Source organism: Dendropsophus ebraccatus, chromosome 9 (assembly GCF_027789765.1).
Source record: "Dendropsophus ebraccatus isolate aDenEbr1 chromosome 9, aDenEbr1.pat, whole genome shotgun sequence".
Lineage (NCBI taxonomy): Eukaryota > Metazoa > Chordata > Amphibia > Anura > Hylidae > Dendropsophus > Dendropsophus ebraccatus.
In genome coordinates this window covers 87,054,880-87,082,267 of record NC_091462.1, presented here as the reverse complement: position 1 = coordinate 87,082,267, position 27,388 = coordinate 87,054,880, and the positions used below count along the sequence as shown (strand labels likewise).

General features: G+C 43.7%; 1 protein-coding gene across 1 annotated transcript; it reads right to left on the bottom strand.

The window, feature by feature from the left end:
* Positions 1-232: 232 nt before the first annotated feature.
* LOC138801814 (uromodulin-like) lies at positions 233-27,132 on the bottom strand. The gene is made up of 5 exons (XM_069984911.1): positions 27,087-27,132; positions 3,143-3,940; positions 2,915-3,046; positions 610-806; positions 233-250 (listed from the first exon to the last, which is right to left on the bottom strand). The coding sequence occupies exons 1-5, from the start codon at positions 27,130-27,132 to the stop codon at positions 233-235; spliced, it is 1,191 nt and encodes a 396-aa protein (XP_069841012.1).
* Positions 27,133-27,388: the final 256 nt, after the last annotated feature.

The following is a 27,388-nucleotide window of genomic DNA, read 5'->3' as shown; positions in this document are numbered from 1 at the left end:
CTCGGTCAGTCAGTGGCCATAGCAGGATCCCTCCTTGGCCGCTGACTGGCTGAGCAGGCCTGGCATATCATGTCCCAGGTCCAACTCAGACCTAGAAGCAGCTGGAAACCGGAGGGCAGCGAACCCAAGTGCTGGAGCCAGGGAGGCAAGTGCATGTTGTTTTGTTTCCTCACCATCTCCTCTGTAGTTTTGGGGGAAAAAAAGGACTGTGCCCAGACTCCTCCTTTAATGCTCAAGTCCTTTTTTTGGACTGAAAAGAGAAAAAAAAGGAATCCTTTCAATCTATTAATCACAAAACATAAAAACAATACACTGGGGTGACTAGCCACTAGACACTTTTCAGTTAGCAGCAGAAATAAATACAAATCCAGCATTTTTTTTGTATGTGTATGTGCACATGCCATCATCAGTCACATCATGTAATATACTTAGAGATTTTGTTATCCAAGAAAGGTAATAAGGTTGGATAAAATTAGGATATACTAGTCTAGCTCTATTGGTTTGGGTCCTTATTAGTGATGGGGTTTAGTTGTCACCAAACAATAAAAATGCAGATACTATTCCCCTTAATAGTGATTATTCGTTTATAGTAATATTATCTCTCTTTACCTGTCGATATGTTCCACAGTGTCCATTCACTGGCATTGTCGTAATAACTACATAACTTCCATTAGTTCTTTCAATGACACCTTCACAATTGCCGTCTCTCAGATGTAATGATGAGCTGTTATATCCCATCCTCTCCAACAAACACTTTCTGAAGGTGACTTTAATTTGATCTAATCTACATTCTGATGACATCAGTTCTGAAAAAGAACAAGTACAGAATCAATGTAATGACAACTTGCAGTGTCCTATTTCTCAGCTACTGTAACCATTGAGGAGCTGTGGAGTCTTTGTTTAGGTATCCTAAGTTAAACTGGTATAATGTTGCATATTGTCTTTTACACTGCCATAACTGAATGCTTTAAATTATTACAATGAACAAGGGTAATTTTTTCCCTGGCACCACTGGTAGATCTGTGTAAGGATGCATGAGATTTTGGTCACATGACCTTCCCTTAAAGCTACCAGAATGTTCTGAGGGTTGGAGCCAGATCAGTTAGGGTATGTTCACACTAAAGAATAGACGAGTATTCAGCGAGGAATAAAGGTATGTGCACACTGAGCAATTCTCGCAGAAATCTGCCACAGAATCCACGCAGAATTCCGCCGCAAAATTGGCGCAGGATTCCGCCTGTTTAAAGGCACCATTGCTCCTTTCCATAGACAAAAATGGGAAATCCGTCTGTCTGTGTACACAGCGCAAATTTCCATCTGGAATTTTTTCCATAACAGGTTTATTCTATGGGCGGATTGCGCTGGCGGAATTCCGTAGAACTGTATGGGAGAGTCCTGCTGTGAGTGAATGAGAGGGTGCGCGCGTCTGCTGTCGCTGCCCTCCACTCAAGTAAAGGACTTCTTTGAGCGGAGAGCACCCTCTCATTCACTCACAGCGGGACACTGAGCCAATAAATTTGTCAATTTTTTGGGCGATTCTGCTAGAGGAATCCTATAGAAGTCAATGGGGGCTTAAATTATGCTTGCATTCTGCTTAAATTCCGCTTGCACTCTGCTCAAATTCTGCTTCTATTCTGCCAGAGCTGAATAGACAAGGAATTTCAAGTAGAAAAATTTCCGCTAGGGTATGTGCGCACTGAGGAATTCTCGAGGAATTCAAGCAGAAAGTTTTCAGGCAGAATTCAAGCAGAATTTAAGCCCCCCATTGACTTCTATAGGATTCCTCTAGCAGATCTACAGCAGAAAATTCTGCTCGGAAATTCTGCAGTGTGAAAAACAGAGCAGAAAACCCATTGAACACAATGGGACTTTGCTCTGTACATATTTTACGGGAGGAATTTCAAGCTGAATTCCTCGCCTTTTCCTCAGTGTGCACATAGCCTCACACTGCAGAATTTGGGCGGGTTCACACTACGGAATTCTCGCGGACAATGTTCACGGAATTCCGTCAGCTGTCCGCCGGCACGCGCTTTTCCGCCGGCTCCATAGACACCATTCTATGAGCCGGCGTATTCCGCGATCCGCTGAAAGAAGTGACATGACACTTCTTTCAGCGTATAGCGGAATACGCCGGCCCATAGAATGGTGTCTATGGAGCCGGCGGTAAAGCGCCCAGATGTGCGGGCGGACAGCTGACGGAATTCCGCGGACATTGTCTGCGAGAATTCCGTAGTGTCAACCCGCCCTTTCAGAGCAAAATTTTCTGCCGCAGATCTGCTTTCCACCAAAAAGAATTGAATCTTCAATAAAGATGATGACTCTTTTTAGAGTTACCTGCGTGTCTAAACTAAATCTGTTTCATCATCGGTACACCACCCCCAAACACCAGGATAAAATGGACCCTGGGATTCAATACTTTCACTATACTGCAGATCCCAGCTGCAGGCATCCTCAGATGGACACTTAGGGGGACATGCATCATCTGGCGTACTGATGATTTTCGGCATAAAGTGCCAATATGCGAATGATTTTATTCGCAAATGGCTGATTTGCGAAAAAAATATTTGCATATCGGCACTTCATGCCGAGTACGCTGGGGGGGCGGGGAGGGGTGTGGAGGGGGCTTTACGGGGGTGCGGACTCAGAGTCCTCGCAATTTATCATTTTTTCAGCTCAAAGATACGCCAAAAACCTACTCCACCTTTCAGGTGGCGTAGGTTTTCGGCTGTGCGCACCGACGCGCACGGGGTTTATGTAGAGGCAGTCCGCCTCTACATAAATCTCTGTAGCGCCGGAGATGCGGGGACATTTATAAGTCCGGACCAAACTTTTTTAGGCAATACTACCCCCAGCTGCCATGAACGATTACTCCCATATTCCATGAAGGCACAACACAACTGATTCAGATACTTACCTGAGGGATTGCTTGGTTCTGACCCATCATTATAATATACGGCCTTACTGCACTGACATTCTGAAACACCATTACTGTCCATACATTCTTCATCAGGAAAGCAATCCATATCAGGGCAGCTATAATTTGATTCTATTAAGAAGTGAAATATGTGAAATTTTATTTAAAAAAAAATTTAACTATAAATTATAAAAAAAATATAGGCTTTTGATTTATTAGGAAACTTACTGGTGCAGTAGTGGAAGAAAAAGTACATTAGTCCAAACAGCTTGTACACGTAATATCCACCTGGACATGCCTTTACTGATAGAGGAAAATATCCCATACAGCATTGGTCATACCAGCTTATACAGGCAGTGCGGGAAACAATTCCATCATCTATAGTGGGATGAGCTCCATTCAGCCAGATGGGAATGTCAATGCCACATGTACCCGATGGCACACAGTACTCAGGGATTTGTGCTTCTCCTGAATCAAATCGATACCAGCCATAATGGTATGGAAAAGTGTAAGCAGAGTAGTATTTGTTACCTGGGCTAGAGTATGGCTCTACAAGTGTTGTATAGCTGGAACAGGGATCTATACAAGTATGACTAGTTAGGTCTTTATTGCAGTCTGTTCCTTTATCACATGTTGTGCTTTGAATGCATTCATTTTCTATGCATTGCTTTCCATCACCAAAATATCCATAGGGGCAATGACAAATATAAGATCCAAAATTATTAGTGCAAACTGCTAATGGATGGCAGTCATTAGGATAACCACTTGCACATTCATCAATGTCCATGCAGCCATCGTTATCTTCATTTGTATATCCAGGTCGACAGGATACAGTGTATGATCCAATGGAATTGACACAAGAAATATAGGTGATTGAACGCCACCCCCATTCATCATAACATTCATCTATATCAGAACAGCTTACACCGTTCCCAATGAATCCTTCTTTACATACACATTGCTGCTTATAACCAACAAAATCCTCACATGATGCATTAGGGTCACATTGTACATCTGAGCAATTTCCTGCAACATAAAAGGTTAGTATGTAATTCCTGGATAATCTGTATCAATAAAAGCATATAAAGACAAAACAAAATTTGTATAAAATCATGGTGATTCTTAAAGCGTCATTTGTTTCATGCAGATCTGTCACAAATATGCCGCAAAAAAACACATTACTTACATGCAGATTTGGGACAGATTCACCATGGATCTCATCACTGTACACAGAAAGTGGTGAAATCAATGATAAATCCACAATATGATCTAATGTCAGTTCTATTCCACATGGATACAACCAAAGGAAGATACTGAAGTGCTACCGACAGGTGACAGGGGTTCTACACCTTACAGTATGCAGCATCTTGCCATCTTACAGTCTGGCACACAAGGGATTAAGTAGGGAAGCACTTAAAGCGTAACTGTCATATTTTTTTTTTTATTGCAGAAATCAGTAGTATAAGCGATTTTAAGAAACTCTGTAATAGGTTTTATCAGCCAAAAAAGCCTCCTTCTGTACTCAAGAAGCAATCTCCCTGCCTCCCCCCCTGACTTCTTATCTGTGCATTATCAGGCAAATCCGTCTTTATTACAGAGAAGCCAGTGAAGATGGGCTCTGCTCTCTCCATTGTAAGCCTATGAAGGGGGGAGGGGCTGAGGGAGATGAGGGAGCAGGAAGAGATGACATGAAGGTCAGCTGTTTGGAGACTCTCTGGGAACCTAAAACTCTGAATTCAGTTTTCAGAAAGGTCAGTGCTTATCTATGAACTTACTGAGAGAAGATTGCAGGGTGTTTTGCTGTGCAGGACTGCTCCGTGCTCAGTCACTCCTAACAGCCCCCCCCCCCTCTCCATAGCCACATAATGGACATAGAAATCCTGCTTCTTCTGCAGTGAGGGGGGAGGCTGGGAGATTGCTTTTTCACTACAGAAGGAAACTCTTTTAGTACATAAAACCTATTACAGAGTTTCTTAAAATCGCTTGTACTGTTGATATTTAATGTTTTTAAAAAAATGACCCTGAAATGACAGTTACGCTTTAACCCCTTACTTTCTAAGGCGGATGGATTTGGGTCGGCATTTTGACCTGAACCCAGACATAAGTAGTGAAGTTCAGGTAAAAACACTGACCAGAAAAATGACAAATATCCAAAATATTGTTTTCATACAATATTCAGTCAAATGCCACAAAAATGCCCCCCCCCCCAAAAAAAAAAAAAAAAACACACACACACACCATGTGCCACATTTGTGTTTATTCAGGCCTATGATTATTGGATTCGCTATACAACAAGTTGCTAAGAGGGTTTGGGTTCCATTTATCTAAAGTATCTAGGAGTAGATGACATAGTGTAATATTAAATTCTGAAGAACCAAATGATCACTTAGTGTGCCTTGGTACAGGATGGATGAAGTTCATGGGATAACCAGAATGCATTTCAGCATTTATCATCAAGTGACAGACAACAGCAGCGCAGAGCATAAGAGCAGTTGAGCAAAGTGTTTTGGCACTGACTGTACTAGCACCTTCCTGAGGATTCTTTGTGCCAAGGCTGCTTTTTTAGTCCCAGTTCTGCCCTACATTAGATAAAATTTGTGCAATTATGAGAGTTAAAGGAGAAGTCCGGCGAAAATTATTTTTTTATATGTTATTACTTATGGAAAGTTATACAATTTTCTAATGTACATTAATTATGGGAAATGCTCATATACTGCTATTTCCCTTAATTTAGTGTATCAGGAAGTGTTAAAATTATCTCTGAAGCAGTGACGTCACGACCAACGGTGTAATTCCTATGGAGTGTCCAGCAGGGGGCGCTCTATATATAGAAGTCAATGAGTACCATTGACTTCTATATATAGTGCGCCCCTGCTGGACACTCCATAGGAATTACAGTGTATGTAATGTAATGTTATGCACTGTACTGTTGTGACTTTATGAATACATTTATGGAATACTTTGGGGAGCAAGTGTCCTTGCTCCCCAAAGTATCCCATAAATGTATTCAATGAATACATTTGCAGGGCACCGAGCAGGGAGGGAGAGAGGTGCCATCTACCTCCCCCCTCCCTCCCTGCTCGGTGCTGGGAACATATACAAAGCACTACTCCCCCATTATCTGCAGATAATGGGGGAGTAGTACCTTTTGCTATCCCTATCACTGCCCGCGCCGCCGCCGCTCACACAGGGGCTGCTATTCATGCCCCCCGCCGCTCCCCCTCCTCCTCCTCCCGGCATCAAACTTACGATCGCGCCGCTGATTCCCCGCCGCCCGCGCCGCTCCTAACTACCCGCTCGCTCGCCCTCCCCGTTCCTGGCCGCCGCTCTCTGCTCATGCCGGCCGCGTCAGCCCGCCCCCACCCCGGCCGGGGACACCAGGAAGCGCCGTGCTCCCGGCCGGGGTGGGGGGCGGGCTGACGCGGCCGGCATGAGCAGAGAGCGGCGGCCAGGAACGGGGCGGGCGAGCGGGCGGGTAGTTAGGAGCGGCGCGGGCGGCGGGGAATCAGCGGCGCGATGAATAGCAGCCCCTGTGTGAGCGGCGGCGGCGGCGCGGGCGGTGATAGGGATAGCACAGGTACTACTCCCCCATTATCTGCAGATAATGGGGGAGTAGTGCTTTGTATATGTTCCCAGCACCGAGCAAGGAGGGGGGAGGTAGATGGCACCTCTCTCCCTCCCTGCTCGGTGCCCTGCAAATGTATTCATTGAATACATTTATGGGATACTTTGGGGAGCAAGGACACTTGCTCCCCAAAGTATTCCATAAATGTATTCATAAAGTCACAACAGTACAGTGCATAACATTACATTACATTACATACACTGTAATTCCTATGGAGTGTCCAGCAGGGGCGCACTATATATAGAAGTCAATGGTACTCATTGACTTCTATATATAGAGCGCCCCCTGCTGGACACTCCATAGGAATTACACCGTTGGTCGTGACGTCACTGCTTCAGAGATAATTCTAACACTTCCTGATACACTAAATTAAGGGAAATAGCAGTATATGAGCATTTCCCATAATTAATGTACATTAGAAAATTGTATAACTTTCCATAAGTAATAACATATAAAAAAATAATTTTCGCCGGACTTCTCCTTTAAGGGAAATAGCAGTATATGAGCATTTCCCATAATTAATGTACATTAGAAAATTGTATAACTTTCCATAAGTAATAACATATAAAAAAATAATTTTCGCCGGACTTCTCCTTTAAGCAATGTAGCTCTTCTGACTTCTGATGAGATCATAGTGCTGGGCTCATTATCTCATGCCAGTAAGAAATTAGGCGTAGCTGAGTAGCAAGAGTAAAAAAGCTTAGGGCCCTATTGCACGGGAGAGAAAATCGGCCCAATCGGCCCGATTCGGCTGATTATCGCTCGGTGGAATAGAGAAAACGATCAGCTGATGATCGTGTCATCGGCTGATCATTTATTTAGGGCCAGACCAAAAATAATCGGTCCCCCACTGCGCATCGCTATGGTGGAATAGCGGTGCGCAGCGGGCGACCGACGATTTGAGATGCACAATACATTACCTGTCCGGGCTTCTGCTGTACTCCGTCTTCCTCCCGGGTCCTGCGACACAGCATCAGCAGCTCCGGAGCAGCCTGAGCTGTCAGACGCTCAGCCAAGCACTGGCCGAGACCGCCGTGGCCAGTAATTGGCTGAGCGGTCTGACAGCTCAGTCAGGCCCCTCCGGAGTTGATGATACTTGCGGGACCCGGGGAGGAAGACGGAGTGCAGCAGAAGCCCAGACAGGTAATGTATTGCTGCAAGAGCTGCAAGGACACCGGTAACGATGTCCCTGCAGCCCTCGCTTAACGATCATCGGGTCCGTGGAATAGGCCCAGTAAACGAGCGCCGATCTAGCAGATCGGCACTCGTTTACATCGTTCCTCGGCCTCTGGAATAGGGCCCTTAGCCAAATGGGAGATTGAGTAAAAGTAATTATGCCTCTATCCAGTAAGTAAGTTAAAGCGGCTCTGTACCCACGGTGCAGCCCACCAAACTACTTATACCTTTAGCTGAAGTTAAAGGGGTACTCCGGCGGCGGGGGCTATTTTGGGATCTGGCCGCGGATGAGGTGGCTGAGGGAAATGACATCCACTCACCTCCCCGGTTCCAGTGGCGGGTCCCGCATCGCGGCGCTCAGGTCCCCGGTTCTCGGCCGCTTCCTGGTGTCTGACGCGGGCTCGAGAAGTGACGTCTCAAGTCCTTTCAGCCAGTCAGTGACAGAGGCGGGATCTGAGCTGACTTGAAACGGGACCCGCCGCTGGAACCAGGGAGGTGAGTGGACGTTGTTTCCCTCAGCCACCTCATCCCTGGCCAGATCCCAAAATAGCCCCCCCGCCGGAGTACCCCTTTAAGTCCTTTCTGGTGGTCTTTTAAAAAACGCTGGTGGTGCTTTGGTTAGGCCGAAAATCCAACTTTTATTGGGGTCTCTCAGCGACAAAAAGGTGGGGCCTAGAGCGCTCTTGTCTTAGGCCAGCACCACCTATGTGATGTTGCTCTGAGCTCCCCCTGGATTCCTGTTTGGCCCTGAGGCCGACAGTTAAGTGTAAGCTGTCACTGCGCATGCGCCACTGTTCTCCCTCATGGTGCATCTGCAGTGATGTTGGCGGTCCCAAGCTGCCTCTGTGGTGTATTCTCCCTGCGCTGTGACACGGCAGTGACAAGGCCTGCCCTCCACCGCCTCTCCTCTGCCTGTCGACGCCCCAGCTGCATACCATAGTAACACCCTCTGGCTGGATCCCTGTCCTCTCTCCTTCACACATATGCCGTTGTGGCGAATGCGCAGCTTACACTTAGCTGTCGGCCTGGGAGCGAAACAGGAATCCATGGGGAGCTGAGAGCAACATCACATAGGCGGTGCTGACCTAGGGCATGAGCGATCTAGGCCCTGCCTTTTTGACCTTGAGAGACCCCAATAAAAGTTGCATTTTCTGCCTAACCAAAGCACCACCAGCGTTTTTTTTAAAGACCACCAGAAAGGACTTAACTTCAGCTAAACAAAGGTATAAGTAGTTTGGGGGGCTGCACCAGGGCCGGGACAAAGGGTAGGCCAGGGTAGGGGATGGCCTAGGGTGCCATCTCCTGCTGAATTACAGGAAGTGCAATGTATGCTTAAGTAAAAATCCCCCCACCCCGACAGCATCCCTTCTCCTCTATGCTGAAGGCTCCAGCCCCGCAGCGGCAGGACCTGCTCTCCTCTTCTCTTCTGCTTGGCTCAAGAGCTGAAGAAAGGATTCTGACCAATGTCACATGACGTCCAAAGCTAATCAGGAGAGGGGAGATGTGCAGAGACAACCCTTGCCCCCCCTCCCGACAGGGACAGATGAGGAGTCTGATCCTCCACTCAAAGACAGTGTCATCCTTCACTGCTACTGTTTTGTGGGTGAATATATATATATGTGGTTCAGGGAAGAAAAAGAGCACTGCACCTCAAACCTATGGCTGATACTAATGCCCCTAGGCAAAATAAAAAACACATCAGAATTTTGTGTATGAATTGATCAAGCCACACTGCCCCATGTACCGCGAGCAGGTATCTGATACACATGGGTCCCTACACTAAGTCCATACCATGCTGGTCAGCGACCACCATCCCCGCAGGCGTGCACAGTCAGGGAACGGGGGCCTTCGGGCAGCCCTGCGACCCCCATGTTACAGGACCAGACCCGAAAACACCACACCAGAACCCGGCCGGCACCGCCGGCGGGTCTGGTCCTACTATACTGTTGCACAGGGACACCTTAAAACTATGTGAGCACAGAGGGGTGTAACTACTATATTGGGGCACAGAGGAGGGTAACTACTGTATGTGTTGGAGGCTAATATTTTTCTCTGGTAGATTTTGGAAAGAAAATTCACAGCCAGGGGAGAAATCAAGGTGGCCCAGGCTGGATGGAGAGAAAAAGAAAAAGTCTAAAAAGGGGGTCTATATATAACTGGGGGCAGCACACAGGGGTTCTATATATAACTGGGGGCAGCACACAGGGGTCTTTATATAACTGGGGGCAGCACACAGGGGGGTCTATATACAACTGGGAGCAGCACACGGGGGGTCTTTATATAACTGGGGGCAGCACACAGGGGGTCTATATATAACTGGGAGCAGCACACAGGGGGTCTATATATAATTGGGGGCAGCACACAGGTGGTCTATATATAACTGGGGGCAGTAAATAGGGGGCTATATATAACTGGGGCTAGCACATAGGGGGTCTATATATAACTGGGAGCAGCACACAGGGGGTCTATATATAACTGGGGGCAGCACACAGGTGGTATATATATAACTGGGGAGCATACAGGGGGCTATATATAACTGGGGAGCACACAGGGGGCTATATATAACTGGGGGCAGCACACAGGGGGATATATATAACTGGGGGCAGCAAACAGGGGGTCTATATATAACTGGGGCAGCACATAGGGGGGTCTATATATAACTGGAGGCAGCACATAGAGGGTCTATATATAACTTGGAGCAGCACACAGGAGGTCTATATATAACTGGGGGCAGCACACAGGTGGTCTTTATATAACTGGGGGCAGCACACAGGAGGTCTATATATAACTGGGGGCAGCACACAGGGGGTCTATATATAACTGGGGCAGCACACAGGGAGGCTATATATAACTGGGGGAGCTCACAGGGGCTATATATAACTGGAGGCCGCACACAGGGTGTCTATATATATTTGGGGGCAGCACATAGGGGGTCTATATACTTCTGGGGGAGTGCACAGGGGGTCTATATATAACTGGGGCAGCACACAGGGGGTCTATGTATAACTGGGGCAGCACACAGGGGGTCTATATATAACTGGGGGCAGCACACAGGGGGTCTATGTATAACTGGGGGCAGCACACAGGGGATCTATAGATAACAGGGGCAGCACACAGGGGGTCTATATATTACTGGAGGCAGCACGCAGGGGTCTATATACTACTGGGGGTTGAACACAGAGGGTCTATATTTAACTGGGGCCGCACACAGGTGGTCTATATATAACTAGGGACAGCACACAGGGGTCTATATATAACTGGGGGCAGCACACAGCAGTCTATTCTATATTGGGGCTGCACAGAAGGGCCTTACTACTATACTCAGATTAGAGAAGATGCCACCTGTGAGTCACTGGATGTAACTGCACTCTGTAATAGGCTGTATATCTTCCTGTTTTGTTCAGTGCAGTTTTCATGTAATATGTAATCACTGTGTGGTGGTAGGAGTGTTATAAGAGAAGTACCGTATGTATTGGGGCACTTTCAGGGCATTACACTGTGTGGGGAGCAGCGATTCTGGTAATGCTAAGTTCAAAGGTGGGGGGACGCAAAACTGAATCTTTGCCCCGGGTGCAGGAAAGCCTAGCTACACCTCTGCTTCTCTGCCTAGGGCACCAAAAAAAGTTGTTTTTTTAAGGACAATAACTGCATCACCTGCCAAACGGACCCCAAGATAGATCTTGGATTAAAGGACAAGTGCCATGAAAAACTTTTTCCCAGTAATTGAAGCACATTACAAAGTTATATAACTCTGTAATGTGCTTAAATCACCTATCTGCCTCCCTTCCCTGTCTTTTCCCCCCTCCACCCCCCACCAGGAAGTGTCCTAACTCACACAGACCTAATGACTGTCGTCACCGTCACCAAGCTCTTCTCTCAGCTCCTTCTCCTGTTACAGCAGCCCCCCCCTCCCCTGCCTTGTCAGGTGACTTAGCTTGCTCAGCTCCCATTGGCTTAACAACTGCAAGCCATCACTTGGACTGGGAAGGGGGGGCTGCTGTAACAGGACCTAGACCAGCCCTCCTGCTGATGACTCATCCTCACAAGACGGAGCTGCCTGGTGACGGTGACGACAGTAATGAGGTCTGTGTGAGTTTCTTACACTTCCTGGTGGGGGAAGACAAAGAAGGGAGGCAGATAGGTGATTGACGCATATTACAGAGTTATATAACTTTGTAATGTGTTTCAATTACTGGGAAAAAGGTTTTCATGGCACTTGTCCTTTAACAGCAGCTATAAGAAGGTACAAGCGGTTTGGGGGAGGGTCAGATTGTGATTACAGAGTGGCTTTAACCTTTTTATTTAAAATTATGCATTTATATTTCTTATAATCAATTTGTATTATCAATGTCATTTGCCTACATGAGGAGGAGGGGGACAACTGCTGCCGAATGAGGAAGGAGTGGCGTGCTAACTACTAGGGAAGAAGGTATCTAATGTGGAGGATGCTATCCACTGGGGGCCTGGCTAACTAACCTACAGCGGGATTACCCATGGGGGGTGCTTAAGTTGGGATATACTATTCACTGCAGGGCACAAACTTCCAGAGGGAGAGATGTCTACTAGAGAAGGGTTACCTACAGAAGGTTGCCTAAATTGAGTAATACTATGTACGTGCCTACAGGGGGATGCCTACATGGGGGTGGGGGGGTCTAACTACTATATGGATACACAAAGGGTTCTAACTACTATATGGCAGGGCAAAGAGGGGTCTAATTACTAAATGGGGACACAGGGTGCGCCTGTACTACATGGAGGAAAAGTGGAGTCTAACTTCTATATGGAGGTTCAAAACTGCCTACTTACTTACAAAGGCATTGGTTTGTAGTGATAGATTTGTGACAACAGCCAGAAATGGCATTACAATTTTACCATTTCTTAGTGTGATGAATGCCCCTAGTGTAAAAACTATTTATTTGATTATCAAATATACCAATTGCCAAGTCATAGTAACATACTAAAGAAGGTTTGTCCCTGCACAATTACGGCTTCCAGTATAAACCAAGCCATCGTTATGGTTAACATGCAAAGAAGAAAAGAATACACTGCAATTGGGCAGAATACACAGTGGTACTTATAGGTGAGTACTCTGTACTTGTTCATTTTCTTCTCCATCTGGTCCAGACTAATACAGATATTACTAGCGGTGCCTAACCACTGCAGACTTTGCTGCCAAGGAAAGGTTCTAATAATATCCTTTAAATATAATACTGCTGCACACTGCACACCTATGTATCTCCTGGATAAAGTATTACCATTTGCTGTGCCCCATAAAGAAAACTGCTCTGTACACAGTGTCACCTAAATATAATACTGAAACACACTGTGCTCCTTGAATAAAATGCTGGTATAAAAAGCAATTAGACTCCCACTGATAATTTTTTTCTCAGACAGCAGATTGGGGGCACCACAGAAAGTTTTTTCTTTTTCTTTTGTGTATATGCACGTGTATGTGTACGTGTTTTTTTCTTACCTATATGTGGCTTTATAGGGGAGGGCATCTGATAGGTAGCATCCATTACTAATCCAGGGATTAGTGTTGGTCAGTAATAATGGCTATTACTATCCCCCTGATTTTATTACCACAGCACGTACCAACACATGGGATTATTTGGAGAACTAGTTTTTGAACTAGGCTCAAAATATGACGCTCTGGGTCAGGGCAGTAGCCGGCTGGTACTGGGGAGGGCCAAAATAAATATGTTATACATAGTGATGAGTGAGTACTAAAATGCTCGGGTGCTCGATACTCAAGTCGAATATTTCCCGATGCTTGGGTGCTCATTTCGGGTAACAAACCGAGCAGACTCGAGCATTTTTGCAGGGGACCCAAGCTCGGCCCAGGGAAGGTTGCTTGAAAACCTGTCAACCTTAGAAAATGTTGGAAACACCATGGAAATGGACAAGAAACAGCAGGGGCAGCATGCATGGATGCCTCTGAGGCTGCCTAATTGCACCATTACGCCAAATTCTGGGCCACAGCCTGGTGGTCAACCTCAAGACAATGATGCTGACCCAGACCAAGATGGGCAAGGCATATGCGACCAAGGTCAAAGGCCTAAAGGTCCTTGGAGAGTGTTCCCCTTCCAGTGCCTGACAAGCTGACTGCTCCCCCCCCTTTAATACCTTTTCTTTTTAATTTACTAGACTGACCTGGGCTGGGGCATGACACCCCCTGACTACTTTAGCAGTTGGGGTAATTTTCCCAGTATCATGTCACTCCCCACTTCTCCCCACTGCTTCTGTTCTGGTGACTAAATTTAAAATGATTTTTTTTTTTTTTTTTGAAATTTGAATTATAATTTGATTTTGAATTTGAATTAAAATTTGAGTTTGAATTTGAATTAGTTTAAATTTTGAGTTTGAAGTTTAATTTATTCAAAGTTAGTATCCAGCAATAACATGGTATGAAATAAACAATACAATCATCCAATAAAAATTGCCGGATTATGGCTAGATTTAGCCTTACACCCTCATGCAGTTGTGCATGTGAGTCAAAATCTTTGGAGGTAGGGACGAAGAAATAACAATACAGTCTTCTTAAGAGGCCCTGGAATTTGAATGAATACACTTTTAATCCTTTAAAGAGTGTCTAAGAGAGGGCAAGTGCAGTAGTAGTGGGAGGACTTTTTCCACCATATTCCCTGTCTGTTCCTTTTAGCTGTGGCTTGTATCTTGGAGATACAATAGATGACTTGACAGCCCTTCAAAATAGCACTTGACTTGAAGTCGATTTGATTTGAAATCGAAAAAACAGACCATAAAGTGGCCTTTACCGGCCTTAAGATGAGGCAGGCATGGAACCTCCCCAAAATAATGCCTGACAGCATGGTGGTGAGAACTCAGTAAACAACATAGATGAGGCAGCAGTTGAACCCCCCAAAAATTATGCTTGACACAGCATGGCGGTGAGAATTCAGTGATCAAGGTAGATAAGGAAGCCTTTCAGCTTCTGCACCAGGGCCTGTTGATATTGATTCACTCTCATACTCCATTCCTCGGCAGGAATAAGAGTGGAAAGTTCTGCTTGTACCGAGAGTCCAGGAGGGTGAACAGCCAGTAATTGGTATTTTTAAAAAAAAAATTAACCCAAGGGTCACGGGAAAGACAGCCTTACATGAAGTCAGCCATGTGCGCCAGTGTCCCAACACGCAAGAATTCCCTCTTCTCAATAGGCTGACTCTCAATTTCCTCCTCCTCCACCAATTCCTCTTCTTCAGGCCATACACGCTCAACAGATAAGGATTGAGCATGGGTACCCTGGGTGGTGGATAAGTTACTGGACACATTATCCGCTATCCACATCATCACCTGTTCACACTGCTGCAGTTTTAATAGCAGTGTACCCTGAGACCCCGTAAGTTGCGAGGATGAGCTAGGGAGTGAATGTCTGCGGTGTGCCACTGCTCCCTCCTCAAGGGGTGCTGTGTCACCCTACCCAGAACCACAGCCTCTGTCCAGTGCATCGCTTGGAACCCCACGCCCACCCTTACCCCTGGGGTTCACCATTTTATGGACACTGCACAGTCAAGACTGAGATAGCTGCACTACAGATCACAGCAAGCCAAGAAAATATACTACTCAGACTACTTTTGGAGGTAGTCGTAAAGAGTCTGTGTGTAAGTGGTGCTATTTGGTGTATGCCACCTCTTACACAGGATAATGAGCAGTGAGGTTGGATATGGCTGCATTTAAAAAGGAAGCAGCCCTGCAGATTAGCTGCAAATGACAATAGATACTGGTCACACTAGTTGTTGGAGGTTGTCGTATAGTCTGTGTGTAAGTGCTACTATACGGTGTATGCCACCTCTTACACAGGACAATGAGCAGTGAGGTTGGATATGGCTGCACTTAAAAAGGAAGCAACCCTGCAGACTGGCTGCAGATGACAAAATATACTGGTCACACTAGGTTTTGGAGGTTGCCGTATAGTCTGTGTGTAAGTGGTGCTTTATGGTGTATGCCACCTGTTACTCAGAACAATGAGCAGTGAGGTTCTATGCAGCTGTACCACAAATCACAGCAAAAAAATGTACAACAGCAGCAGCACCAGCCACAAAAAAATAAAAAATAACAGCACTGAGGACTTCTTTGGGGTCTGTAAGCACCACCTGCTGTCCCCTTTCTGGCAGCAGTTGATCCCCTCAGTGTGCAGCTAAAATCGTGGTAGCTGCAGTGCAAGTCCTAGCCAGCAGTCAGGAGTACTCCCCCAAAAATTAAGATTTTAAGTCAATACAAGGGCTGTTGGGTTCTTTCTCTAGTATGCCTGCCTACAGACGGCCCAGATTCTTATATGCCCGGGTCATCTGATCTGGCCAACCAATCTATGCTATCGACATGTATGGATCCCACGTCATCTCACAATTGCGCCCAAACATACAGGAAAAGGATGATGCCATTTTCTCGAGTATCGTGAGAAGCTCGTCCGAGCATGTTCACACAATGTGAGTTGTATATTAATCACAGCCATTGTTGTCGTTTTGTGACAGCGGGTGTGATTAATACACAACCTACGTGCACTGCATTGTGAGGGAATCCTAGTCGGAGTGTATACATATAGTAAACACTTTGGCCGGGTTCCTTAGTGACCGCACAGAAAACCAACATGTCAGTTTTGTGCGACCGCAATTTTAGGTCACACATTGTCGACTATGGTGAACTGGCATGCGGGCGCACACGGATGCGCCCACATCCCAATTCAGACCAGTATTGCAGTACCAGCCGGGATAATATACACCGTCCGTTCTGTGACCCAGCCGAGTAACAGAACGGCCGGTGTTTCACATAGTGTGAAGCTAGCCTAATAGTGGAAGGCATCTGATAGATGGTATTAAGCCATGGCTTAGTGTTAGCCTGTAAAAAAGCTAATGTTATCCCACTGACTTTATTACCCCAGTACCTACCAATACATGGGGTTCTCAGGAGAACTAGGTTTTTAAAGTTCAAAAAAGATGCTCCAGGTTAGGGGCAGTAGTAGGCTAGTACTGGAGAGGGCCAAAATAGATATGTTATACAGTAGTGTGTTATTAGGCCACTGAATTGTGGCATCTTTGGAGAAATACTGCAGTATGTTGTGTGCTTTTCAACCCCTTGCCTCCGCAGCCTGTTTTGACCTTAATGCCCGGTGCCAATTTTTTAAATCTGAGCTGTCTCTCTTTATGTAGTTATAACTATGCAATGTTTTAAACTATCCCTGTTATTCTGATTTTGTTTTTTTTCATGACACATTCCTCTTTATGTTTGTGGTATACTTTTGTTCTTACACTCAGTAGGTTTTTTTTTTTTTTTTGTAAACCCATTTGTGCAATAATTTGAAAATTTTAACTTTCTTTATATTCAAAATTCTCTTTTTTCTAAGAAAGATAGTCATGCTACATTAACTAATTATTAGATTATTAACTAATTATTAGATCAGTATATGCAATCTAATATTTGCATGTTTTACTGTGAAATAAAAGTGTTTTTTTTTAAGTCTAATGAAGTTTTTTGAAGTATTATTTAAAAAAAAAACGTATAACCCCCCCTCCCAATAAAAATTTAATATACTTCCTTGCCCATTACAAAAATAAAAATATTTAAAAAATAAAATAAACATATTAAATATTGTAGCATGTGGAATTGTCCGATCTATTAAAATATAACATTATTGTTCCCGAATGTTGAAATGCCTAAACAACAACATCAACAAAAAAAACACCAGGATTGGTGATTTTTTTTTTTTTAAATTATACATATATATAAAAAAAATTAATAAAAAGCAATCAAATTTTTTCTGTTACACCAATATGATATTATTAAAAACTAGAGATCATGGCGGAAAAAATTACACCCCAACCAGGTGGAAAAATAAAAGTGATATGGCTCTTAGAAGGCGAGGAGGAACATTGAATTAATTTGACCCGAACATCCGTGCATCAATGGTGCCGGTCTTGAAGGGGTCAAAAGACCATAGCGCTTGTATTTTTTCACCTACAGACCCACATGAGCCCTTATTTTTTTGCGTCACTAATTGTACTTTGCAATGACAGACTTTTTTTTGCATGCACATTTTTGCATAAAATATGCTGAAGAACGGGAAAAAAATGATATGTTTGGTGAAATTTTTTAAATTTGTTTTTCCTTTTGCAATTTTGCACTTTGGAATTCTTTTGCTCGTACACCATTTACCGTGCGATATTGGGAATGGGATAATGTAGTAGTTCTGGTGAGTACGCACATTTTTTTTTTTTTTTTTTTTTTTTTTTTTTTTATTAAATGGGAAAAGGGGGGTGATTTGGACTTTTATTAGGGGAGGGTATTTTTTATTAATTAAAAAAAAAAACATTCAAAATATTCAGAAGCCCCCTGAGGGAATTCTATATACACAGCACTGATATCCCATTCAGATCAGTGCTGTGTGTATAATAGAGCACTGATCCATTAGATTGGTGTTCTATTACTCTGGTCTGCTGCAGACCAGATACATAGATTACTGAGCCGGGTTCATCGTCATTCCGACACACAGGCCAGGCCAGGTAAGGAGAAGGGATCCCCCCTCCGCAATCACATCACATGGGGTGGGGGTATCCCCTACGTGGATTTTAGGTGATATAGACATTCCATAACTTGCCCATAACATATGTTATTACATTGCTATAAAACCATACTATATTTATGCCACCTACCTGAGTTCCTTGCACCTGTATGAAAAAATATAAATGAATAGATAAATAAATGAGATTACTACAATAAAATGAACAAAAGTAATAATGAAAATACATATTTATGTAATGCATGAATGCATTTCAATTTTTTTTTTTTTTTTGCAGAAATCAATAGTACAGGCGATTTTAAGAAACTTTGTAATTGGCTTTATTAGCCGAAAAATGCATTTTTATAATTAAAAAGCAGTTTGAAGCTTTCCACCTTGTCTTCATGGTTCCTTATAGAAAGGGGAGGGGTGGAGGGAGATGAGGGACAACAAAGAGTTAATTTACAGCTGCATCACCGGGCTGTATTCTTTGAAATCCGCACTGACCTGTCTGACCTCTGAATACCCGGCACTCACCATATTCATCTCAAGATTTTTATTAGGTTTCCAAAACCGTGATAGTGTGAACAGCAAAACGCGTTTCGGCTATGCGCCTTTGTCAACTGCCTAATACAAAGTGAAACTAACTGGTTTAAATAACAAACACAAGTCCATGTCTGCTGGCGGTTGAGCTGTATTCCGGTGACATCATTTTCCACACCAGGAGTAATCAAGTCCATTAACTCTCACATTGCTAGTCCATACTCAAAACCGCAGCACCTTGTACTTAAATGTGAACAGACTCTATCACAAATACAAAATAACACAATTAAAAACAATATATATACCCAGTTTTTACTATAAATACTCATCAATGGTACTAAGGACCATGAATAGATATAAAGTATTACAAAATCATCAGTATAAATAGATGTAAAACCATACAAAACCATCCATAAATACAAAAACATCTATAAATACAAAAGACCTATATACAAATATATACATGTGAAAAAATGGGAACAAGCCTACCGTAACCTTCTTTTCTCAGGCTCCAGCCGGAGTCCGGTGGGTTAACGGGTTTGGGAGGACTAAAAACATATGGGACAAGATATATTAGAATAAATATTCAAAACAATATCATAAAAAGTTATTATCATAAAAAACCGCTCAATTCATAATCGCGATTGAGACCCCTAGGATGTAACGTTTGAAGAGTATGTATCCAATAGGCCTCGCGCTTTTGTAGCAGTTTTTTTATATCACCTCCTCTATTGGATACTCTGATTTGTTCTAATACCTGGAACTTCAACTGAGAGATGGAATGATGTTTCTGTTCGAAATGATTAGGGATTGGCAGGAGCAGATTTTTACAGCGGATAGTTGACTTATGTTTGCTTATTCTGTCTCTCACTGCCTGGGTAGTTTCCCCCACGTATAGCATCCCACAAGGACATTTAATACAGTAGACTACATTTTACAGTAGACTACATACACCCTGTTCTTATTCTCTCCCTGTTGTCCAACTTCTTCCCTAGCTTTAGTTAAAATTCTTTCAGGGTATCCACGTTCTCTAAACCTATCCACCATCTCCTCTAACCTTTTTTGTTTAACTTGGGGGTCACTCACTATCCGATCTACCCTCTGTAACTGCGATTTGGGAATAGCCTTTTTTGTGCTAAGAGGATGTGCACTCGTAAAGTGTAGTAAACTATTCCTATCTGTTTTTTTTTCTAAATAAGTCGGTAAGAAGGGAACCATCGCCACTTTTTTCTACCCTTGTATCCAAAAAATCCACTGTATGTTGGTCACATGCCATAGTAAACTTTAACTCTGTCCATACCAAATTCAATTGCTCCAGGAAAATCTCCAACATGTCACGTGGCCCCTCCCATACGCAAAAAATATTGTCAATAAAACGCTTCCATATTTTGACGTATTTAAAGAGATCATGATTATATATATGGTGCTCCTCAAACCAGGCCATATAGGCATTTGCGTATGGGGGGGCCACATTCGCCCCCATCGCCGAACCTTGTTTCTGGAGATAATACTGTCCCTGAAACATGAAATGATTTTCATACAGCACCACTTCAAGTAAATCCATGAAAAATTCCCGTTGTTTCACTGAGTATACAGTGAAACAACGGGAATTTTTCATGGATTTACTTGAAGTGGAGCTGTATGAAAATAAAAACAGATAGGAATAGTTTACTACACTTTACGAGTGCACATCCTCTTAGCACAAAAAAGGCTATTCCCAAATCGCAGTTACAGAGGGTAGATCGGATAGTGAGTGACCCCCAAGATAAACAAAAAAGGTTAGAGGAGATGGTGGATAGGTTTAGAGAACGTGGAAACCCTGAAAGAATTTTAACTAAAGCTAGGGAAGAAGTTGGACAACAGGGAGAGAATAAGAACAGGGACAAAAAAACAGGAATAGACAAGAGAATTGCTTTTGTTAGACAATACCATCCGTTATCATATAAAATTGGCAAGGTGATTAGGAAGCACTGGTATGTTCTGGCTAGGGCATATCCAAACATAGTGGAATTTAAAAACCCTCCACTTATTTGCAATAAAAAACCACCTAAGTTATATAACTCATTGGTGAGAGCAGAATGTAGAACTGACACCTGTGTAACACGACAACAGACACTGAGCACCCCAAGGAAAGGGACTTTTCCCTGCCTACAGTGTTCTCAATGCAGCAATGTATCGAAGGGACATCAGGTATTTCACCCACAGACAGGTAGACCATATAATATAAAAGGTTATTATACCTGTGGTACAAAAAATGTAGTCTACTGTATTAAATGTCCTTGTGGGATGCTATACGTGGGGGAAACTACCCAGGCAGTGAGAGACAGAATAAGCAAACATAAGTCAACTATCCGCTGTAAAAATCTGCTCCTGCCAATCCCTAATCATTTCGAACAGAAACATCATTCCATCTCTCAGTTGAAGTTCCAGGTATTAGAACAAATCAGAGTATCCAATAGAGGAGGTGATATAAAAAAACTGCTACAAAAGCGCGAGGCCTATTGGATACATACTCTTCAAACGTTACATCCTAGGGGTCTCAATCGCGATTATGAATTGAGCAGTTTTTTATGATAATAACTTTTTATGATATTTTTTTGAATATTTATTCTAATATATCTTGTCCCATATGTTTTTAGTCCTCCCAAACCCGTTAACCCACCGGACTCCGGCTGGAACCCGAGAAAAGAAGGTTACGATAGGCTTGTTCCTATTTTTTCACATGTATATATTTGCATATAGGTCTTTTGTATTTATAGATGTTTTTGTATTTATGGATGGTTTTGTATGGTTTTACATCTATTTATACTGATGATTTTGTAATACTTTATATCTATTCATGGTCCTTAGTACCATAAGTATTTATAGTAAAAACTGGGTATATATATTGTTTTTAATTGTGTTATTTTGTATTTGTGATAGAGTCTGTTCACATTTAAGTACAAGGTGCTGCGGTTTTGAGTATGGACTAGCAATGTGAGAGTTAATGGACTTGATTACTCCTGGTGGGGAAAATGACGTCACCGGAATACAGCTCAACCGCCAGCAGACATGGACTTGTGTTTGTTATTTAAACCAGTTAGTTTCACTTTGTATTAGGCAGCTGACAAAGGCGCATAGCCGAAACGCGTTCTGCTGTTCACACTATCACGGTTTTGGAAACCTAATAAAAATCTTGAGATGAATATGGGGAGTGCCGGGATTTCCATTTGATGTATTATTTTGGGACTACGCTCCTTTCCTTGTGCACCATCAGTCCGCACGGAGTTCCGCTCTGATCCTTCTCTGACCTCTGAATACCGGCTTTCACACAGCTCCCACTGTGTAATCCTTTGTTCTCTGCTCTCTGCTGGCGAATAATCTCCCTCCTTCTTCCTCCCCCTTCCACTCTGCATAGGTTAGACAGGGCACGACTGATGTAAACAATTTGAGATTTCCTGATAATGAGCAGTGGATGAAAGAGAGCAAAGTGGGGCTGGGAAAAGTCTTTTTGAATGCAGATAATGGCATATTTGCCTTATAAACCCAAATACAAAGTTTCTTAAATTTGCCTAGACTATTGATTTCTGCAAAAAAATAAAAATAAAAATGAAACTACAGGTACACTTTAAGCTTCAAACTAATGTAGGACTTTTATTACAAGTTTATTACAAAATCTGTTGCTAATGATTCTTTATGCATTTTATCTCCTTTGTATAGTTCTGTAATCACACCATGACAATGCATCACATAAGTAAATTAAGTCAGGGCCTTTTTACATGGGACTATTTTTGGCAATGAGCGTTCCTAAAACGGCTTATTCAGCCAATAATCAGCAGTGTAAAAGGCAAACATTAAAGAGGCAAAAGATTGACTTACAATGTAGTGAAAAGGTAGTACCATCCCAGAACAGCCTCACTTTTATAAACTAGTGCCATTACCCGAGGGGGGGGGGGTGTTAAACAGCAGGTGGGCTTGGTGTTTCTTTTTCCCTGGTTCACTTGTCAATGGTGAGTTGTGATACCCACCCCTGGACACACAGGCACTGGCACTTGAAAGGGAAGAACAAGGTATTGCTGTGGGTGTTACGGCACAAAAATAGGACAGATTGATCAAAGATGATTTTACTTGAAAAGATTTCAGTGCAATACAGAGATAACAAACAATAATCTTGACAGGTACAGGTGACTGTAGTGTAGTGAAGAAAGTTGAGTTGGTTTATAGAAAGTGTGCGGACCATCTTGGAGGCCTTATCTAATGCAGTACTGAACACTCCCAGGATAAGTGTAGAAAGTAGTGTAGTACTCACATATAGTTAACTTTGTATCTGACTAGCTTCTGCCCAGCCAGATCACAGAGTGCCAGGTTTGGTAACACAAACCCCAGGCCTTTACAACTCGGTCTAGCAGATTTCCCAGGATAGCCATGCATAACTCGGTAGAATACTTCAGCTGGCTCTCAGCAACTTTGTTCTACTGGGGATCAGTTCCTTGACTCTGGTAATGGTCCTGAGAATAATGGAGAAGGATCCCTGGCATGGACAAGGTGTACCCTAGAGGATGGTTACCCCTCCTGTGGGTTTAGCAAGGCATACTGTAGTACTCATAAAAAGAACTCATTCCCCTCAAGTGCTCTGGCCTAAGCCAGGCTTGCTTAGAAAGGTACTCTTGGCTGTAGCTTGTCTTCCATACACTGAACTGTCTGATCTGACTGACAGTCAGAACTGCCTAAAAGCAGAAAACCCCTATCCTATATAGGGTTGTGTTATAGGAAGAGAGAGGAGTAAAGATAGAGTGTTGTGTAGAGTGTCCACACTAGAGATGAGCGAGTAGTGAAATATTCAACTTTTGAGAATTCAAATCGAATAGGCACCCATTATAGTCTATGGGAAAAAAATGCTCGGCACTTGGAAATCCAAATTTGACAGCTTGGAGGTCACCAAGTCCCCCATGAAACCTCCCTAAACGATGCAAACACCTCCGGAATGACACTGGGACATTAGGGGGAGCATGCCTGGGTGCACCCAACACCCCAAAATTGCAGTATAATGCCACTCCCCGCAGTTGCGAAGGAAGAATATTTGTGAACGCTTTACAATCGTTTATAGCAATGTTCACACATTTCCTTCGTATTTCTTGCGCAGTGTTACATACATGATTCCAATGTGCGTCTGAAGAGCGCCATGTTATTCGCACGTATCACGCGTCATGCTGTACAAACGTTACTGGAACAGTATTTATGACGTGCCTTTTACTGGGCTACTGGTACAATAGGTATCACATGCCTTTTACTGGGCAACTGCCACAATAGATATAACTTGCCTTTTACTAGGCAACTGGCACAATAGGTATCCCCTGCCTTTTACTGGGCAACTGGCACAATAGGTATCCCCTGCCTTTTACTGGGCAACTGGCACAATAGGTATCATTTGCCTTTTACTGGGCAACTGGCACAATAGGTATCACTTGCCTTTTACTAGGCAACTGGCACAATAGGTATCACTTGCCTTTTACTGGGAAACTGGCACAATAGGTATCACTTGCCTTTTAATGGGCAACTGGCACAATATGTAGAACGTTTACGTGCCCCTAGTGATCTAAACCAGAGACACTATAAGTCACTTGTACACACAGGGTACTGAAATGAATACAGCTGCTACTGCTGCTGCTGCTGTTATGTCATCTATGTCTTAGCACTGAGAAGTGCTTTGGATTCAGAGAGTACTTTTTTTGCTGGATATTAGCCCTGAAAAGGAGTAGTAGTAATCCTGCCTAACCAAAACGCTACTAAAACCTATCTCTCTAGTAAGATAGTGACGTCGCAGAGTGGAGGTAGTAAGGTAGTGACATAGCAGAGCTGAGGCAGCAGTGACGTAGAAGAGTTGAGGAGGCAGTGACGCAGCAGAGTTGAGGAGGCAGTGACGTAGCAGAGTTGAGGTGGCAGTGTCGTAGCAGAGTTGAGGTGGCAGTGACGTAGCAGAGTTGAGGTGGCAGTGACGTACCAGAGTTGAGGTGGTAAGGTAGTGACGTAGCAGAGTTTAGGTAGTAAGGTAGTGACGTAGCAGAGTTGAGAGAGTAAGGCATTGACGTAGCAGAGTTGAGGTAGTAAGGCAGTGACGTAGCAGAGTTGAGGCGGCAGTGACGTAGCAGAGTTAAGGTAGTAAGGCAGTGACATAGCATACTTGAGCCAGCAGTGATGTAGCAGAGTTGAGGTGGAAGTGAAATAGCAGAGTTGAGGCGGCAGTGATGTAGCAGAGTTGAGGTGGCAGTGACGTTGCAGAGTTGAGGTAGTAAGGTATTGACATAGCAGAGTTGAGGCAGCAGTGACATAGCAGAGTTGAGGTAGTAAGATAGTGAGGTAGCAGAGTTGAGGTAGCAGGCAGTAACGTAAGAGAGTTAAGGTAGTAAGGCAGTGACGCAGCAGAGTTGAGGCAGTAAGGCAGTGACGTAGAAGAGTTGAGGCGGCAGTGACATAGCAGAGTTGAGGCAGGAGGTAATTCAGAGAATTTCTGCAGGGCCATGGGTGAGCTCGGGGGGCCAGTCAGGTGGGGCTGGGGGCGGCCATGGGTTAGCTCGGGGGGCATGTGCTGCAATCAAAAGAGCAGGTGACATCCGGGGTGGGGGAAAGTCAGGAGGCTGCTGTCAGACAGGAAGACAGTGCTAAATAGTCAGGGCCATATATTCAGTATAATGGAGATCACTCAGCTTTTCTAGCATCTTTTATAGTAGTCAGTTAATGGAGGTCACCAAGCTTTCCTGGCATCTTGTACAGTAGTCAGTATAATGGAGGTCACCCAGCTTTCCCAGCATCTTGTATAATAGTCAGAATAATGGAGGTCACCCAGCTTTTCCAGCATCTTTTGTAGTAGTGAGTATAATGGTGGCCACCCAGCTTTCCCAGCATCTTGTATAGTAGTCAGTATAAAGGAGGTTACCCAGCTTTCCTAGCATCTTGTATAGTAGTCAGTATAATGGAGGTCACCCAGCTTTCCTAGCATCTTGTAAAGTAGTCAGTATAATGGGGTCACCCATTTTCCCAGAACTTGTATAGTAGTCAATATAATGGAGGTTACCCAGCCTTACCACCATTTTGTATAGTAGTAAGTATAATGGAGGTCACACAACTTTCCTAGAATCTTGTATAGTAGGAAGTATAATGGCTTTTCTAGCATCTTGTATAATGGTGGTCACCCAGCTTTGCTAGCATCTTGTTTAGTAGTCAGTATATGGAGGTCACCCAGCTTTCCCAGCATCTTGCATAGTAGTCAGTATAATGGAGGTCACCCAGCTTTCCTAACATCTTGTAAAGTAGGCAGTATAATGGCGGTCACCCAGCCTTCCTAGCATCTTGTATAGTAGTATAATGGTGGTCACCCAGCTTTCCTAGCTCCTTTTGTAGTAGTCAGTATAAAGGAGGCCACTCAGTTTTGATATTGGAAAGATGTAAAGCTATAGGTGCGCAAAAATGATTTTTTGGGGGGAATACCCCTGGGAAATTACACTTTTGCCATTAAAAAAGATTTAGCAACAGAGAGAACTCTATTTCTGTATATCTGTATGACAATAACACACGGTTTATATATATCTCCGTATGACTATAACACAGGATAAACGTAACTAAACAACTCCTGTGTATGAATGATTGATTCATATGACAGATGGGGAGATGTTTTTTTTATAATATTATTCAGCAATGAAAACTGACAAAAATTGACTTTTGGGCACTGAGTATAAATTAGGAAATAATGGCGGTGACCCAGCTTCACCAAAGCCAAGTATTGCTGTCTATGGAGAGGAAAATGCCATCTAACTAAGTCTAAGCTTGTCCTTAAGTCCCTAAGCTTGCTAAACACCCCACTAACTAACTAACTAACTAACTGACTAACTAACTAACTAACTAACAAACTAACTAACTAAGCGAAATAGCAGCATGCAAGCAGACAGAGAGCAGTTTGTACAGCACAGTGAGTGAGCAGAAAATGGCATGCAGAACACATCCCAGTGAGTTTTATATGAGATGGTCAATGAGCCCTCCACACCTCAGCAATGACGTTTCTGACACTTCTATGTGCTCTGCACTGATTGGCTGGCAGAAAGATGCTCAAACTTTATCGAAAAAATAGTAAAAAAGTTTGGTTTGGTTCCAGTTTGAGAAAACTGAGATGTTCGACTCTTCTCAAACAGTTCGATCAACACTAACTGTCGTCCCCTTTCTATATGAGGACCTCCCTACACAGCTGTAAAGCCTAAATTCTGTAGCTTTCATACCTTACTTTATAATAGTTTTCTTCATGCTTGGTCCAGTAAAAAATGCTTTTTATCGTTGTTGGGATGTCCCACCTGGGGGAGGCTTCATGGCCACTGCATCACATTTCCCTGCCCGCATCGTAGGCCCCAACGTCATTTCCCCCTCGGAGCCCATTGGAATGTGTTGGCCAAGAGCTCTAAGCCCCACCCTCTCTAGTTCGGCCAATTCCAAGGGCCTAAACGCTGATGGCGTCACAAAGGGGCTGGTCCTATGGCACAGATGTGGGTGGGGCAATGTGGCACACCATAAGTGAATCTCCGCCCAGGTGGCACAATCCACCGACGATAAAAAAATATTTTTTTTTACTGGACCAACAACCAAAATATTTATTATA

What these genes read in the sequence shown, in the direction of transcription:
- LOC138801814 (XM_069984911.1), bottom strand. Translation starts at nt 27,132, where the DNA reads ATGCGGGCAGGGAAATGTGATGCAGTGGCCATGAAGCCTCCCCCAG. An exon ending in GGCCATGAAGCCTCCCCCAG is followed by an intron (nt 3,941 to 27,086) that starts GTGGGACATCCC and finishes TTTATGTTGCAG; the next exon opens with GAAATTGCTCAGATGTACAA. An exon ending in TTTCTTCCACTACTGCACCA is followed by an intron (nt 3,047 to 3,142) that starts GTAAGTTTCCTA and finishes ACTTCTTAATAG; the next exon opens with AATCAAATTATAGCTGCCCT.